Source organism: Theropithecus gelada, chromosome 1 (genome assembly GCF_003255815.1).
Source record: "Theropithecus gelada isolate Dixy chromosome 1, Tgel_1.0, whole genome shotgun sequence".
NCBI lineage: Eukaryota > Metazoa > Chordata > Mammalia > Primates > Cercopithecidae > Theropithecus > Theropithecus gelada.
In genome coordinates, this window is record NC_037668.1 from 147,204,902 (window position 1) to 147,221,860 (window position 16,959).

The 16,959-nt window shown below is 40.4% G+C and overlaps 1 protein-coding gene across 5 annotated transcripts in view; it reads right to left on the minus strand.

Moving 5' to 3' along the window:
* TGFB2 (transforming growth factor beta 2) overlaps nucleotides 1–16,959 on the minus strand; it is a 97,476-nt gene that overhangs the window by 7,023 nt on the left and 73,494 nt on the right. For 3 of the 5 annotated variants that reach the window (XM_025404925.1, XM_025404911.1, XM_025404920.1), the window contains 4 exons: nucleotides 3,670–3,802; nucleotides 3,436–3,546; nucleotides 1,735–1,912; nucleotides 78–231 (listed from right to left, as the gene is read on the minus strand). In XM_025404925.1, coding sequence (XP_025260710.1) covers nucleotides 78–231; nucleotides 1,735–1,912; nucleotides 3,436–3,546; nucleotides 3,670–3,802 — 576 coding nt within the window. The remainder of the gene's footprint in view (nucleotides 1–77; nucleotides 232–1,734; nucleotides 1,913–3,435; nucleotides 3,547–3,669; nucleotides 3,803–16,959) is intronic. The other 2 variants (XR_003122165.1, XR_003122164.1) reach the window with 1 other exon arrangement.

A 16,959-nucleotide genomic window follows, 5' to 3' on the forward strand; every position in this document is an offset into this window, starting at 1 on the left:
CAACTCATTTGGAAATACTATCAGCAGGTGCACATGGTAACCCAAGAACAGAGACGACAGGTAAGCTGAACACTCACCCTGCTGTGCTGAGTGTCTGAACTCCATAAATACGGGCATGCTCCAGCACAGAAGTTGGCATTGTACCCTTTGGGTTCGTGTATCCATTTCCACCCTAGATCCCTCTTGAAATCAATGTAAAGTGGACGTAGGCAGCAATTATCCTGCACATTTCTGTTTAAAAAAAAAAAAAAGCAATGGAGATTTTAAAGCTGATTCACCACCTCACTCTACCACCACCTCACCCCAAACCAGAAAAATGACTCATTCATTTATTCAACAAACATGTAATGAGCAAATACCATGGGCCAGGTGTTTTTTGTTTGTTTGTTTTTTTGAGACAGAGTCTCGCTCTGTCGCCCAGGCTGGAGTGCAATGGCATGATCACGGCTCACTGCAACCTCCACCTCCCGGGTTCACGCCATTCTCCTGCCTCAGCCTCCCAAGTAGCTGGGACTACAGATGCCTGCCACCACGCCCGGCTGATTTTTCATATTTTTCGTAGAGACAGGGTTTCACTGTGTTAGTCAGGATGACCTTGATCTCCTGACCTCGTGATCCGCCCGCCTCAGCCTCCTAAAGTGCTGGGATTACAGACGTGAGCCACTGTGCCCGGCCCATAGGCCAGGTTTAAACGGCTTTATTGTAATCTTAAGTGACTTTCATGATAGGGTGTTGTGTGTGGTGATTTGCTGGACTGCTTGCCCTTATGAGTTCTATACCCTGACTTCCTTGTCTGTGACCTGGAAAATCATACCTTTACCTTCAAGTGACCAGATATAATCAGGGAGTGGCTGGGCATGATGAAGCCCTTTCCAATCAACACTGGGCAGTTCTGCCATCCAGCCTCTATTGCCCTTTCAAATACAAAATGAAAGGAGTACAACAGCAATTTTCAAAGAACTGTCTAAGGCATTTTCCTTTGAGAATCGATCCTTTATTTCACCACATGTTCCCCAATCTAGGAATGAACCAGAGATCAAGAAACATGCAGTCTTGCTGAGGGCAACCACTGGATCGGGCAATCAAAAAGTGCCGCTTTACTCCTGGCCTCTGACCTTTTGAGCCCTTCATCAGTGCAGACCCTTCCCTGTCCTGTACCTCTCAAAATAAGGAAAGAGCCCTCCTCTCACGGAGACCACCTAAGAACATTCACATTCTCCCTCCATGCACTCATGTGGGAATGGGAAATAAATTCTTCTTGCTTCTCTCATATGCTGTTGCTAAAGGTGTGACACATGGCATTCTGCTGTCTCATCTCTGTTACTATGACAGAAGTGTGACTATAAGCACTCGAACTTGGTGAGGGTGAAGGCATCATACAGATGGTGGGTTTTTCTTGATTAAGGAGTTGACATCACGTACCTCCAATAAGCTTTTATTTGTTCTGAGGGGCAGAGAGCTTTTTTTCTTCTTCAGTGCCAAAGAACTTCAGAGGAATGTTGGGGAAGAAATTCAGGGGGGCTAGTTTTCTCCCTTCACACTTGGTTCCCTGCTAAAGACCTGATGAATATAAGCCTCTGGGAAGAATGGTGGTATGAGGTACAGGAGCTGTACTGCACTCTATCTGGTCTTAGCAATGAGTTCCACTCGGGTCAATACACGGTAGGAGAAAGGGCAAAGGCAGTGTAAGAGTTAACAGATGCAATTACTTGATTTTATTTTTATTTCCTTTACCTAAAGCAATAGGCCGCATCCAAAGCACGCTTCTTCCGCCGGTTGGTCTGTTGTGACTCAAGTCTGTAGGAGGGCAATAACATTAGCAGGAGATGTGGGGTCTTCCCACTGTTTTTTTTCCTAGTGGACTTTATAGTTTTCTGATCACCACTGGTATATGTGGAGGTGCCATCAATACCTTGAAAAAATGCATTTGGGTAATAAACATTTAGCTTCACCTTCATCAAATATAATCAGCCATATTTTTTTCCTTTGTATATTGTCACAAATAGCAGTGATGACCACCAAAGCAGCATCAGCTGGCAACAGTCATTCCCCATGGAAATAGATATGGCACAACAGGACTTCGACTAACCCACGTGACAATTAACACTTCTAAATGGGGCTCTTGTCAGAAGGCAGTTCAGTGTCAAAGCCAGGGCTGTTGGTTATGAAAGTCACTACAGAAGCAGTCTTTGACCTATAGTCCAAGGGCAATCTAGGCAGTTTATTTTAGTCAATCCTCAGTTTAGGCTGTGTTCAAGTCCTCGACAACTGAACACATGGCAATAGAACATGCCTTGTCACCCACTGGTTAACACTCTTCCTAAGACTACTAAACTCAAAAGACTTTCCTAATGAACATAAACTGAGACTTAACTGAATTGGAGTGAATTAGGTTCAAGTGAAACAGAAGTCACCCTTACCTAATGCTATTTTGGGAAGCTGTGAAGAAAGGGCTTTTTCATTTATTTTATGGCATCCTCAACACTTTCCTGATTCCATCTGAGATTTAGAAACTTGAGCTCCCCAAAGCATGCTCAAGAGACTGCCAGTTTAAGCATTTAATCTCCACACTCCAGAGAATCATGACTAGGTTAGAGACTGAAATAAATCTCTAGACCTCTGGGAGTATTTTTCCATGAGCGAGCACTGCTGTAGTCTTCTAAAAGTGGATGGAGGTCCTGGGTGATGTTAGGAGGGCAGGGAAATCAATTCTCTGGCCTGGCATTGTGGGCAGATGCTGCATTGGCACATGGGCAGAGATTTCCTCTCACCTCTCATCATCCAACAACTCATCATCTAATACATGAAGTGACTTGAGCCCTTGGTATCTCCTCACTCTCCATGACTTTTGTCCAACTTACTTAAAGGTGAGCATGGGGAAAGCCAAAACCTTTTTATGTGTTTATAAACTAATATAAAATTCTGATAAGGAACCCACTTGAAATATTGGGTATGGGCTAGAAAAGGTGGAATATTCTTATACATGGAAAGTTAGTTATGGGAGCTGTAGCATGAGGAGACTCTTTCTTCTGTGAAATATGGTTGTCAGTTCCTGACATTTGGCTTGGGGGATTATCATTGAATTTTCTTAAATACATTCTATCTTTCTCTATAATATCAGTAGAGATGGAAAGTTAGTTTGCTACAATGAAGAACAAAGGTCTTAACTTACTACTGGAGGGTTAATGAGTTAATAATCAGTTATTATCGACCAAGTCATTACTGGACATTGAGAATTATAAACGGGGAACCTATCCCATTCTTCCAATCCTTTCTCCCTTCACATATGTATATCCAACCATATCATTGTCCAAATGAATGAAATTCCCCAGGCCTCACCAGTCTCATTTTCACATGCAAACTGATTTTATCCCCCATGAGATTATCAATATAGACCCTTCCCTCCCCCACCTCATATGACCAAGTTTCGGTTACCTGCAAATCTTGCTTCTAATTCTTCGCTTTTATTTGGGATGATGTAATTATTAGATGGTACAAAAGTGCAGCAGGGACAGTGTAAGCTTATTTTAAATCCCAGGTTCCTGTCTGGAAAACATTAAGTCAAGGAGGTCATTTGTATGTGTGTCTATACCTTTAAATCTGCAATCAATTTAAAGTAACTTAGGGATACCAAACATCTTGGGAGGAAAAGAGAGAGTGGCCTGTAACCTTTATGGTGAAGCCATTCATGAACAGCATCAGTTACATCGAAGGAAAGCCATTCGCCTTCTGCTCTTGTTTTCACAACTTTGCTGTCGATGTAGCGCTGGGTTGGAGATGTTAAGTCTTTGGACTTGAGAATCTAGAGGGAAAAAGAGCAAGAGAAAAGGCTGAGTTGGCATTCTGACAGCATGACTAAACCAAAACTATTAACAGTGTTCTAATTCATTATCTAAATTTAGCTCTACTATAGTATAGCCATGTATTGTCATCTCAATAGCATGGTCACATGCAAAAAAACACAACACCAGGCTATTTGCCATGAAAAATAGAGCTACTAAATCAGCTGCATGTTATGATAAAGGTGACAGGAACCATAAAGCCAAGTGTCTTAAAGAAAGTGACAGTAATTATTTTACTTTGCTGACATAAGCTTTGCAAGGTTTCAGCCATAAATTCTATGCTATTAAGTTAATGGTTTTCTTGTTCTGCTTCCCTACTTATTTAATTTGGGGAGTTGGGGTACAGGAAGGGACAAGAGGAGAAGTCCAGTTCAGAGGACCCAGACTCACTCTCAAAGGCCCTGAATTATAAATCTCTTTCTAATAAAGAAAGAACGGTCCTAACCTTGGTTTCCGAATCCATTGCCATTAAAATATGTGTCATGCCTCAGCTTTTGAGGTAAGTCCCTGGCTGGGATGTTTTACTCTTAATGTTACTTGTTATGATTTATAAAGATATTCCATCTCCTGTAGACTCAGAATGAATCTAAGCAGAAGTTGTTTGGTATTCTGCATAGATGAATGTCTAAAAGCAAATCAGCCTAAACACTGAGACCTTAGAAAGATGTATTTATCTCAGGCTGGGTGAGGTGGCTCACTGTAATCCCAGCACTTTAGGAGGCTGAGTTGGATGGATCAGTTGAGGTCAGGAGTTCAAGACCAGCCTGGCCAACATGATAAAACCCTGTCTCTACTAAACACAAAAATCAGCAAGGCATGGTGGCGGGTGCCTGTAATCCCAGCTACTCGGGAGGCTTAGGCAGAAGAATCACTTGAACCCAGGAGATGGAGGTTGCAGTGAGCTAAGGTGGCACCACTGTGCTCCAGCCTGGGGGACAGAGAGAGATTCCTTCTCAAAAAAAAAAAAAAAAAAAAAAAAAAAAAGGCAAGAAAAAGAAGAAAGAAAGAAAAAAGAAAAGAAAAAGTGTTTTTTTTTTTTTTGAAACAGAGTCTCGCTCTGTTGCCCAGGCTAGAGTGCAGTGGTGCGATCTCGGCTCACTGCAAGCTCCACCTCCCGGGTTCACACCATCCTCCTGCCTCAGCCTCCAGAGTAGCTGAGACTACAGGCGCCCATCACCACTCCCGACTAATTTTTTGTATTTTTAGTAGAGATGGGATTTCACCGTGTTAGATAGGATGGTCTCGATCTCCTGACCTTGTGATCTGCCCGCCTAGGCCTCCCAAAGTGCTGGGATTACAGGTGTGAGCCACAGCACCTGGCCAAAGAAAAGAAAAAGTTAAAATTTTGAGAAAGGTGTATTTATCTCAAATGAGTAAAGTGCAACTGCAGTATGTTGCTAGGTTTCGACAGGAAGTGAATATTTTAGGTGGTTTTTTTAAAATTCTATTTTGAAATGATAGTGTTTTAGGAACTAAATCATGATTCTAAGTCTACTAGAGCTATAGTAAATCCCTACTGAAACCCTGTATCGTGCCTTTCCTCAGTACTTAGGGGTTCAAGCTCTCTCATTTTTGTACTACTCTTCCTGATTTTTGTACTACTCTTACTGTTTTGTGGTCATTCCATAGCAATGGGCTTGGTCTCTCCAGTAAGTTCATAAAACTTCCCAGGTCAGGGATCATGTCTTCAATTTGATGTCATTTCAAACCATAATACTCAATTGAATCAATGTCTATTAAATGTTTATTTCAGTATCTAGAAGATTTATTAACTCTCCTTTAATCCTTGTAAAAAAAAAATGCATCATTTTCCCACTGATTTGAAAATACACTTTCCTTCCATGTGTTTACATGATTTGTTTCAGGTACTTTGGCAACAAATGCTTCCTGAAATACTTGTCATAATGGTTGACTTTTTTCTGGATTAAGTAAGTATAATAAAGGAAGGAGATTCATACAATTAGACCCTTGGGTGCCGTCATGAATTTTACACAAGTCCTATTCTACAGACCTTCCCCTGTGGTCCAAAAATTCCACTAAAAGAAGAGAATGTGGAGGCAATAATGACTCTATGATAGGCAAGAAATGCTCTTTGTGAATTAAAGAAAGCAGATAAACATGACTTGAGGGCTGGGTACACTACTCTCTGAGCTTGGCACACATTATTTTATTTTATTTAATTCTCAAAATATTCCTGTAGGGTAGATTAAGGAAACAAATTCAAGGAAGTCTTAGACATACTACCTAGAACTAAACATTGTCTCCATTGCTGAATTAATTACTTATGATATACATGTCAAATGTCTATGATATTGTGTATATGTGTGTGTATATATATATGTCTATATATATGTCTAGTGTCATTAAAGACACAGAATTTTTAAAAATTATGACCATGTCGACCAAATAAGCAGAAAAGACACATAATGCCAAATCTATAGAAATCTTTCACCTTACAGAAAAGGAGTACATTTAGATTATCTTGCCTGGAAAGAGTCCAAAGAGCAGCAAAGAGACTCTGAAGCTTTTTCTCTTTTAAATCTCACTAGGAGACTTACGATAAGGGCTTCCTCAACCACAGAGCACTGGTAGGCTCAGACAATGGACAACTTCATCCGCTCACTTGAGTGAAAGGTCCTCTGGATCTTTTTCACTAGCTCCAGATTCAAGAACAGGCCACATATGAAGCACCCAAGAAATACAGTTAGTTAGCCACATAATTCTCAAACATAGTGGCGACTTTTGCCTGGTGGATTTGTTGTCTTGAATTTCATGGCCAAAGAGTTCTTAACCCACTTGTTGCATGTTAACTCCATTCTTCTTATCCAGTCCTTAGTGGAAACAGGAAACAGCTGCTTTCCATCACTCAGAGAATATCCCTCATATTCTCGGAGACTATGATTAAGTCCCCCTCAGCGTGCTTGCTTGCTCTCTCTAAACTAAATAAACCCAGTTCCTTTAGACCATATTTAGAGGGGTAATTTCCCAAACCTTTAATCATTTGGGTTGCTAACAAGGATGAATGATGCTATATAAAAGTATTCCTCCTACAGCTTCATGATTTTGCTTCAGAACTGTCTAGAAAACCCTCTAATCACATCGTAAAGTCTTGAATCTTAACTTGAAAGGTATCTTCTTCCTAAGAATAGGCACGACTTCACTGGTCTCTGTTTATCTCCCATTTATCACCCACACTAAATTGAACTGTAAGAGAAGAAGGCATGGAAAATCAACCTGCTGCTTACATTCAAAAGTTTATACAAGAAGTGACCAGATCAGTCAACTTCCCATTCTATTTTAGCCTTTGCTGTCTGTCTTTCTCCGGTCTCTGAACAACAAGAGTATTGAATGTTAGCAGTTGTGGATATGTAGCTGTTAATTGTTTTTCTAGATTCACGAGTCATGTGCTTCCAAATTTCTTCATACCTTTTTTTTTTTTTTTTTTTTTTTGAGACAGGGTCTCACTCTGTCACCCAGGTTGGAGTGCAGTGGCATGATCTTGGCTCACTGCAACCTCCGCCTCCCAGGTTCAAGTGATTCTCTTGCCTCAGACTCCGGAGTAGCTGGGACTACAGGTGTGCGCCACCCACGCCTGGCTAATTTTTTGTATTTTTAGTAGAGACGGGGTTTTGCCATGTTGCCCAGGCTGGTCTCGAGCCACCCGCCTCGGCCTCCCAAAGTGCTAGGATTACAGGCTTGAACTACCACTCCTGGCCTCTTTACATAGCTTATCATGACAAAGATAATTTAGTTGAATAGTAGAAGCTCTCTTAACTGGCGTCCCCTTAACTGGCCAGAGTAACCAGCATTCTCCATTAATTCCATGTTTTATAATATGTATTGGCTGATGCCCAAAGCACACTGGGGATCATTGGGGAAAGTTACTCTCCAAGCACTTCCATTCTTACCAGTTGAGTTGTATGCTTAACAAATATCAATTATACACAGTTCTTTTTTTCCCTAGAAAGCATGAAATGATATACATTTCTAAACCTGTTTATGACACTTGGACTTGTTATTGTAATTATGCAAGTTAATTAAATGGTCTAGAAACTGATGAAATGCAGGACCAAAAGTAAAGAGAGCTGTTTCTTCTCTGAAAGTCAAGTTGACTGTCTTGGAAAGTCTTCATAAAGACAAGTTCCTGTAGGAAAGAAGTTTTTTGGAAAACAGTTTGGTAGTTCCTCAAAAAGGCAAACATTGAATTATCCCATGATCCAGAAATTCCACTCTTACATATATAGCCAAAAGAACTGAAAGCTGGCACTCAAGCAATACTTATACATCAATGTTCACAGCAGCATTACTCACAATAGTCAAAAGGTGGGGAAAAAAAATTGAAGTATCCATGCATAAATGAAACATAGTACACTCATCCACTAAGATATTTTTCAGCCATAAGAAAGAATGAAATTCAGACACATGCTACATGACATGGATTAACTCTGAGGATTATGCTAAGTGAAATAAGCTGACACAGAAGAACAAACACTGTGATTCCACTTACAAGAGGTACTTTGAATAGGCAAATTCACACAGATAAAAAACAGACTAGGCCAGGCATGGTGGCCCACGCCTGTAATCCCAGTACTTTGGGAGGCCGAGGTGGGCGGATTACCTGAAGTCAGGAGTTTGAGACCAGCCTGGCCAACACGTGAAACCCTGTCTCTACTAAAATTACAAAAATTAGCTGGGCATGGTAGCACACGCCTGTAATCCCAGCTACTCAGGAGGCTGAGGCAGGAGAATTGCTTGAACCCAGGAGGCGGAGGTTGCAGTGAGCCGAGATCGTGCCACTGCACTCCAGCCTGACCGAAAGAGCAAGACTCTGTCTCAGAAAAAAAAAAAAAAAAAAAGAGGCAGAATAGAGGTTAGCAGGGATGTAAAAGGTAATTAGAAGGTATTGTTTAATGGGTACAGAGTTTCTGCTGGGGATGAAAAAAGTTCTAGAAATGGATAGTGGTGATGGCTATAAAATATTGTGAATGTACTTAATGCTGCTGACTTGTATACTTAAAGAATGGTTGAACTGTGATGTTTATATTATGTATATTTTATCACAATAATTTTTTTCAAATTTTAGGTGCGAGAGAGACAGCTATAAAAGAAATAATATGACAAAATTTAGAAGAATCCTGCACTCAGGTTGCTCAGCAATTGTCCTTAAATGTTTCTCTCTGCTTCAGAGAAACTAAAGATAGAAATTGTAGATGATGCACTATAAATGTGATTTATACCAAAAAAAAAAAAAAAAAAAAAAGACATGGATTGGCACATCCATGTCAAAGAAAAGTCCTTGGCCTTTCATAAAAAAAACTCGGCCTCAGCATGTGAATGTGTATGTATACATCCATATGTACATACATATATATTTGTTTTAAGTTTAAAAAAGTTAAGGTTTGCATCTCTCTCTTTCTGTTTCTCTCTCTTATGTTTTTCTAATCCCTTGCTTTAACTGATTTTTTAATCTTTAAGTGACCAACAACTGTTTCTGACTGAATTAGAAAAGAGGGCTTCTCATGTATTGAAAATGAGATTTAGCTGTATCTGGCTTAGCTGCCACCCACAGTGATGTTTGAATGCCACCTTCATTACATTACTGATATATACTCATTAGATATAATATGTGCGAAATACCCACATATCGCCTTCAGCAAGGCTCTAAGCTCTTCATTGAATTACCAAACTCCCTACACAAAAGCATCCATTCATTTCTCTGCCATTGGAAAGCAGCCAACCAGGGAGTGGATAAAGGTGAAACTCACTGATGTTACCCAATAGTTTCAGGGGGAAAAAACAAGTAGAAGTCTAGATGCAAAATTATAGCCAGAAGAAATCTTAACCTTAAAAAAAAAAAAAAAGCTGTAAAACAACTCAGGATTTGGGTTAGACACTAAGGGCAACATCTCTTACACATCTATGAAACATTGCAAAGAGTTATTAAGAAAGCATTGGGAATTCAATGTTACTTTCCATATCCATACATCAACAGACCCACAGGAGACCATGGGGCAATTCAATCAGACTTCTAATGCAAAGGGAATTTAACTATAGTGCTGTAGAGAAAAATTGACACCAGGTTCATTAGTGTGGGCCCATCTTGTTTTTAAATGCATTTAATGTTTTTAACGCTTTAAGTATGTTTAATCATTAAATATCTTTAAGTGTATTCAATGTTTAAATGTATTTAAATGTTTTAAATGTTTGCAGTGACTTGCAAGGAGTGATGAACAAATGATGAATCAAACATTCACTCTGCTGGCTATGAGCATGAGTCTCCCAGATCTGCCTGACCTCAAGTCATTCACTTCAGCATTATGAAATACTAGCATTGGCAAGGCACTTGGAGGCCATCTGCTTCAATCCAATACAGTTTATTCTCTAACATCTCTTTGTCTAAAGGCCTCTCATGACCGTGAACTCACTATTTAATGAGAAAGGTCATCCCCGTTTTGGATAATTCATATTGTTGAGATTCTCCATTACCTCGGACTTAAAATTTCCGTCAACTAGTCTTCCTTAACAATAGCGCCATTGCCTCACATTTGTACAACCATTGTAGTTTTTCAGATATTTGAACATTTTGCCATGTTTTTAGCCCTTCACAGAAACCCTGTGGGATGAATATCATGGTCCTTATTATCTGCATTCTTAAAGAAACAGAAGCCCAGGCCCGGCGCCGTGGCTCACACCTGTAATCCCAGCACTTTGGGAGGCCGAGGCGGGCGGATCACGAGGTCAGGAGATCAAGACCATCCTGGCTAACACAGTGAAACCCCATCTCTACTAAAAATACAAAAAATTAGCTGGGCGTGGTAGCGGGTGTCTGTAATCCTAGCTACTTGGGAGGCTGAGGCAGGAGAATGGAGTGAACCTGGGAGGCGGAGGCTGCAGTGAGCTGAGATGGCGCCACTGCACTCCAGCCTGGATGACAGAGTGAGACTCCATCAAAAAAAAAAAAAAAAAAAAAAGAAGCAGAAGCCTGAAGCACTTAGGTGTGTTAACAAACCCTTCAGGAAGAGCCTGGACTAATGTCCTTCCCTCTTAATACCAGTGGAGAAGGCTTTCCAATATTGTGTTTTGCCCTCTGGAGCAAGATGTAAAACTCTTTCTTTTCCATGTCAGGCAGGCTCCAATCACAAGAAGCGGCTTCCCTCAACTGATCCCTTAAAGGCAAAGTTCAAGGTGTGTCACCATCCTTATTAAACCCCTTTCCAATGTCTTCTTAAAATTAGTTCCTCAACAAACTCCAGATATAGTCTAACAGAATATGGAGATACATAGAACCTGTCAAGTGTGAAGAGGGGAGTAGCTATTGCTTCCCTTGTTCTGGTCACTACTTTTAATGCAAACTATTTACTTTTGGCAGCAGCCACAACACACCATTCAGTCAGAGAAATTTTTTTGTAAAATAAAACCTTTGTTCTTATTCACAAACTGTTGTTAAGTCAGATTTTTCCACTCCAAATCCTTTCTGGAATGAGGTGGAATAAAGAGAAAGAAATAATGGAAAGCAAGAAGGGAGGGAGGGCTGGTCTTTTTAGCCTAGTGGTCTCCAATGTTAGCCTGCTAAAGAAACATCTGGAGTGCTCATTAACACAGATTGCTAAGCCCCATCCCCAGAGCTTCTGATTTAATAGGATGAGGTGGAGGCCCAAGAATTTGCATTTCTAACAAGTTCCCAGGTGATGCAGAAGCTGCTAACCAGTGATTACTCTGAGAACCACTGCTGTAGCCTGTATTTATATAATTCATTTTTCGAACGTAAATGCAAATTACACATATATATCTGTTAATGTTGAACTCTATTATCTGACCCAAGTTTTAGCCTCTTGGAATCTCTCTGAATCTTCAGTTTGCTATTCAATGTATAAGCTACTCTTCCCAGCCAGAGCACCAGCAACAGTGCAGCCAATGTCTTCATCACATTAACGATAACAATGTCAAAATCATAAGGCCAAAACCAGAACCTGTTGCTGGCTTCTTAGTTACCTCCTTCCTGGTAGTCATTTCTGAAATCAACACTCTGTGGTACGTTGTATACAACAGAAAAAAGTGGAATTTCGCTCATTGACTAAGAGCCCTGACCATCTGGGCCACCTGACAATCAATCCATTCCATTTACTCAGGAGTCCCTAAGAGTTCTCCAAAGAAGCCATGAGGGCTGTGCCAAGTGCCTTTGACAATCATTAGCATAGTGAAAAGGTCCAGAGGCTTTGGAGTCAGACAAGCCTAAACTATGGCTTACTGGATCTATAATTTTCTCCTCAACGAAAAGGAATAATAAAATCCACCTTGGATGCTTGTTGAGAAGGTCAAGTGTCACAGAGTAGGAAGAGCATCAGTCACATTGTCTGGTATTCAATAGTGTGAGTTATTGTTATGATTATGTTCCTTACCTGGTCAGAAACTTTCAGAGGCTTCTAATGCCTAGTGAACAAAGTCCAGATTCCTTAGTTTAGTACTGATAACACAACTGGCCACCAACTTATCATCCCAGACTTGCCTTTCATCCCTAGAAGCCTAATCTAAACAATATCTCTAAAACACGGATTATGTACTCCAAACTTTGGCTTCTGACTAGTAACCCTATCAGAATGCCTTTCTCTCCTCCAATTTTCCCCTAAAAAAACAAAACAAAACAAAACAAGCCTTTCCACTCTTCAAATCCAAACTTGAAGTCCAGTTTTTCAATGACATGCTTACTTTCACTCTAAACTAAAGTCAGGTCCCTTTTCCTAGTTCCCCATTCAATGCTACAGGGTTTGCTGAGTATTTGGTCCCTTGTGCATAGTGGCTTCAAGGGTAACCCTGGATGTGTGGAAATGTCCATTTCCTCCAATAGAATATTAAGCCCATAAAAGATAGAGGGAAACACAAACTTATTTAAATCCCCACAAACCCTTATATTTTGGTTTGCTGACACTGGTAGCTTAAAGAATACATATTCATTGATTAATTTTGGAGGAATCTGACTCTCTAGGTCGAAACCCTGTTATTAAAAACCAAGATTTTCTCTCAGGCAGACAGGCACAGAGAACACACTCCTGTGAGCATTTCTTGGCTTAACCACAGCAGGAACAAATGATTCTCCAACACATCATTCCCACATCCATACTCTGGAAAGCTTTCATTGGCTTTGGAGGAGCCGCTTACCCTCATTCAAAGTAATAATAATAATAACTAATAATATTGAAATATTTAATATGATCAGTTAATTTGTTTGGTCAGTCATTCATTCATTGCCGAGCATCTTGTATGCACCTGAGTCCTCATTTATTCATTTGTTTGATTTTATTTTATACCTCACTTCCCCCAGTTTAGTTCAACAAATATTAAGCACTGGCTGTAAGTAAAGCATTGCATTATACGTACAGCCCGAGACAATAAGATGGACCCTGTTTTTAAAGGAGTGCATTGAATAGTAAGGGAATATAGACATCTCAACAAAAACTTAAAACAACGTGTTCATAGGTTACCAGGAAATGTTACAGGCAGGGCATCTATCCTTGCCAGGTAGATGGGGTCAGGGAATATTTCCTGGAGAGAGGAGAGTGTAAAAGGATGACTATGAACATCCAAAAACCAGCACTAAGAGAACACAGTCCAGGTAATAAGGATGTGCTGGTTCATTAGAAAGGAGAAGAAGGCCAGGCGTGGTGCCTCACTCCCGTAATCTCAGCACTATGGGATGCTGAGATGGGAGGACCGTTTGAGCCCAGAAGTTTGAGACCAGTCTGAGCAACATAATGAGACCTCATCTCCATGAAAACATTTTTAAAAATTAGCTGGACATGGTGGTGCACATCTCTAGTCCAAGATACTCAAGAGGCTGGGGCAGGAGGATCTGTTGAGCCTGGGTGGTCGAGGCTGCAGTGAGCCAAGATTGTACCACTGCATTCCAGCCTGGATGACAGAGTGAGACTCTGTCTCAAAAAAAAAAAAAAAAAAAAAGAAAGAAAGAAAGAAAAAAGAAAAAAAGAAAGAAAGGAGAACAAATAAATGCATCCTCCCCTTTTATCTTTTCTAACAATATATACTAGGATTTAGGGAGAGTTGGCTTGATAGGTGTATGGGTTTCCTAGAACTGTAGTAACAAAGTACCATAAACTGGGTTGCTAAAATTAACACAAACTTATCCTCTCACAGATCTGGGGGCTAGAAGTCTGAAAGCAGGGTGTTGGCTGGGCCATGCTCTCTCTGAAGCCTCAAGGGAGGATCCTTTGCCTCTTCTAGCATCTGGTGGTTTGCTGGCAATTTTTGGTGTTCCTTGGCTATAGGTGCATAGCTTCAATCTCTGCCTTCATCTTCACATGGCAGGCTCCCTGTGACTGTCTTCACATGGCTGTCTTTTTATAAGGACACCAGTCTTACTGGATTAGGGACCCACCCTCCTGCAGGATGACCTCATCTCAACTAATTATATCTGCAATGACCCTTTTTTCAAATCAGATCACATTCCAAAGTACTGGGGATTAGGACTTCAACATATCTTTTTTAGGTGTAGAGGAGGGGACACAATCCTACTTCCAACAGTATGGATTCATAAATCATACTGTGGGGAGTATAATGCTGAATCTATGAGTTCCTTCAAAGCAAAAAATGTTCTTTCTCTCTCTTATTACCCCCACAGAGTCTTTTTCATGGCAGCTTACACAATCCCTGCTTGGTAAATTCTTATTAACTAACAGACTTCATTAGAAAGACATATTTGATCAAGTGACAAATAAGCCCCCAAACAATTAGTCTTTTCTAGTGATAAAAACAAACAAACAAACAAAAAACAACAACAACAACAACAAAAAACTGCTTCTTGGAATTTTATATGCACCCAGAAACCCACCACAGAGATTATATATACCAAGGACAGAAAGCATCATCAGACAGAATAAGCAACTTAATACTGTTTTTTACCCTTTCTGTTTATTTCATTATGAGAATGAAATGAGGGAGAGAAAGCAAGAAAGAAAATTTCCAATTAATAGCCAGTGGAGGCTTATAGAGAATCAGAACTGGGTAAAGTGGCTTTTATTTCACAGAGGCACAAACGGAGTTCTCTCTTCCTGTCTAACTGTAGCCTCCTTGATTATGCTGGGTCACTTCGGGGGTGCCTACCACACTGACACACTGCATGATTATCCTTCAGAAGTGACTTAACCCGCCCAGTACTTATCTTGCTTCTGCCATCACCATGTCCTGTAATTGCCATGGCTCCTTTATAATTGCGTCTGTCTAAGAGGTCGTAAGTAATGTATACCTGGCAAGAGCTTCATAAGGGCCTGCAGTCAGCTCCCATGGAATACACATCAGCCTCAGAAGACTGAGAATACAAGTCTCTTTGGAGCTCAGATAGCTACACTATTATGTCACAACGTGAACTCTTTCTCTTTACAGTACAGAGTATTGCACATTGATATATACCTGTATTATACATAGCCACGTGCAATTATGATAAAATATGGCATACGCAGACCTTTGATGACCTTTATGGAAATGTCAGTAGATGTGCCTTCAAGTTACACACATATATACACACACACACAGGAAAGTCTCTCCTCTGTGATGAAAACACCTTATAATTCCCTATTGTTTCCTTCATTAAAAAAAATAAATCTTTACAGATGAACCTCTGTGCTAAGTGCACATGTGCATAGCAAGTAAATACATTTCTCCAGGTCGAAGGGATGAAGGAGTCCTTTGTGTGAATAGAAAGTCTCTTGGATGCTGCAGCTCAGTAGCATTCATGAGACCATCAGGCACAAATCACACAAAAGAGAAAAGGATTCAACTGGACTAAAGCCACATTAGTATAGACCAGGAGAGAGAGGGGTGCAGTACAATATGTAATGGCAGAATTTGAAGGAGAATTAAATCAAGACCATACTGACTTTTTCTTAGCTGAATTCCTGCAGTCTTTGAGGCTGTACCACACAGCCCAGCACTATGACAATGATCTAGCTGTTTCCTGCCATTGAGGGAAAGACTGTCCACAAGACCTCAAGCTCTCTGGAGCCATATCTTCTAATTTTTATTTGACCTACCCCTTCCAATTCCACTCTGACTTCAACACTAACATATGTGCACTTGGGGAACAGACTTCTAACACTCGATTTCTACCTCCTGGCACCTATAACACATGTGGTCTGTACTATAATTTAAGTGAGCACTTTAATTTAGGGCATGTGACTATAAACCAACAAGCCCAGATAAGTAAGAGTCTGTTTTTTCTAAAAACATCAAGTTTATGGGGTACCCAAGAATATCAGTTTCATTAATTTGTTACATCACTTTATTTTTTACCTACCTGGTTATTATCTATTCATATTAAATACTTTATCAGAATTAGCTCTGAATAAGTCACAGAAGCAGCATAGTTATGTACATTTCTTTCTTCATCAATATTTAGATATCTTTAAAACAAATGGAACAGAATTTCCAAATCTGAAAAAATGAGTGATGTTTCTCAATAGAATCACTGCATAAAGTTACAGACTTATATGAAGGATGTTCCTTGTAGTCTTATTTTGACATTTTAGTTAAATTCATCCAAAAACACTTATTGAACACCCACTGTGGACCAGACACATCTCCAGGAGTTTATGGCTAGAGGTGGAGATCAGATTATAAACAACATAAAGATGGAATAGATCAAATATGGCAGATAATGAAGATTATCAAGGAGAAAAGCACAGTAGACACTGGGGCTAGGATGTGTTGGGAAAAGTGACTCTGACATCTTAGGTAACGGTGGCCAAAGAAGGTCTCCCTGAGCAGGTGATCTCTGAGGAAAGACCTGAAGGAATAAAGGGAACCAACCATATGAGTAGATGGGAAAAGCACTGTGGGTGGAGGGAACAGTGGCCACAAGCCACAGGAAGGAGTGAGTGCAGTGTTTGAGGAAGAGCAAAGAGGTCATTGACACACAGGGAAGCCCTAGGAATGAGGGGAAAGTTATGGCTGAGGGGCAGGTGACTAAGGAACAGGTCAGAGCCAGCCTCCTAAGTCATGGTAAGGACTTGGCTTCTACTCAGGGTGAGATACGAAGCCACTGCAGGGCTTTAAAGAGGGGATTTTGATCTGACCAACATTTTATCAGGAATCACTTTGACTGCTATGC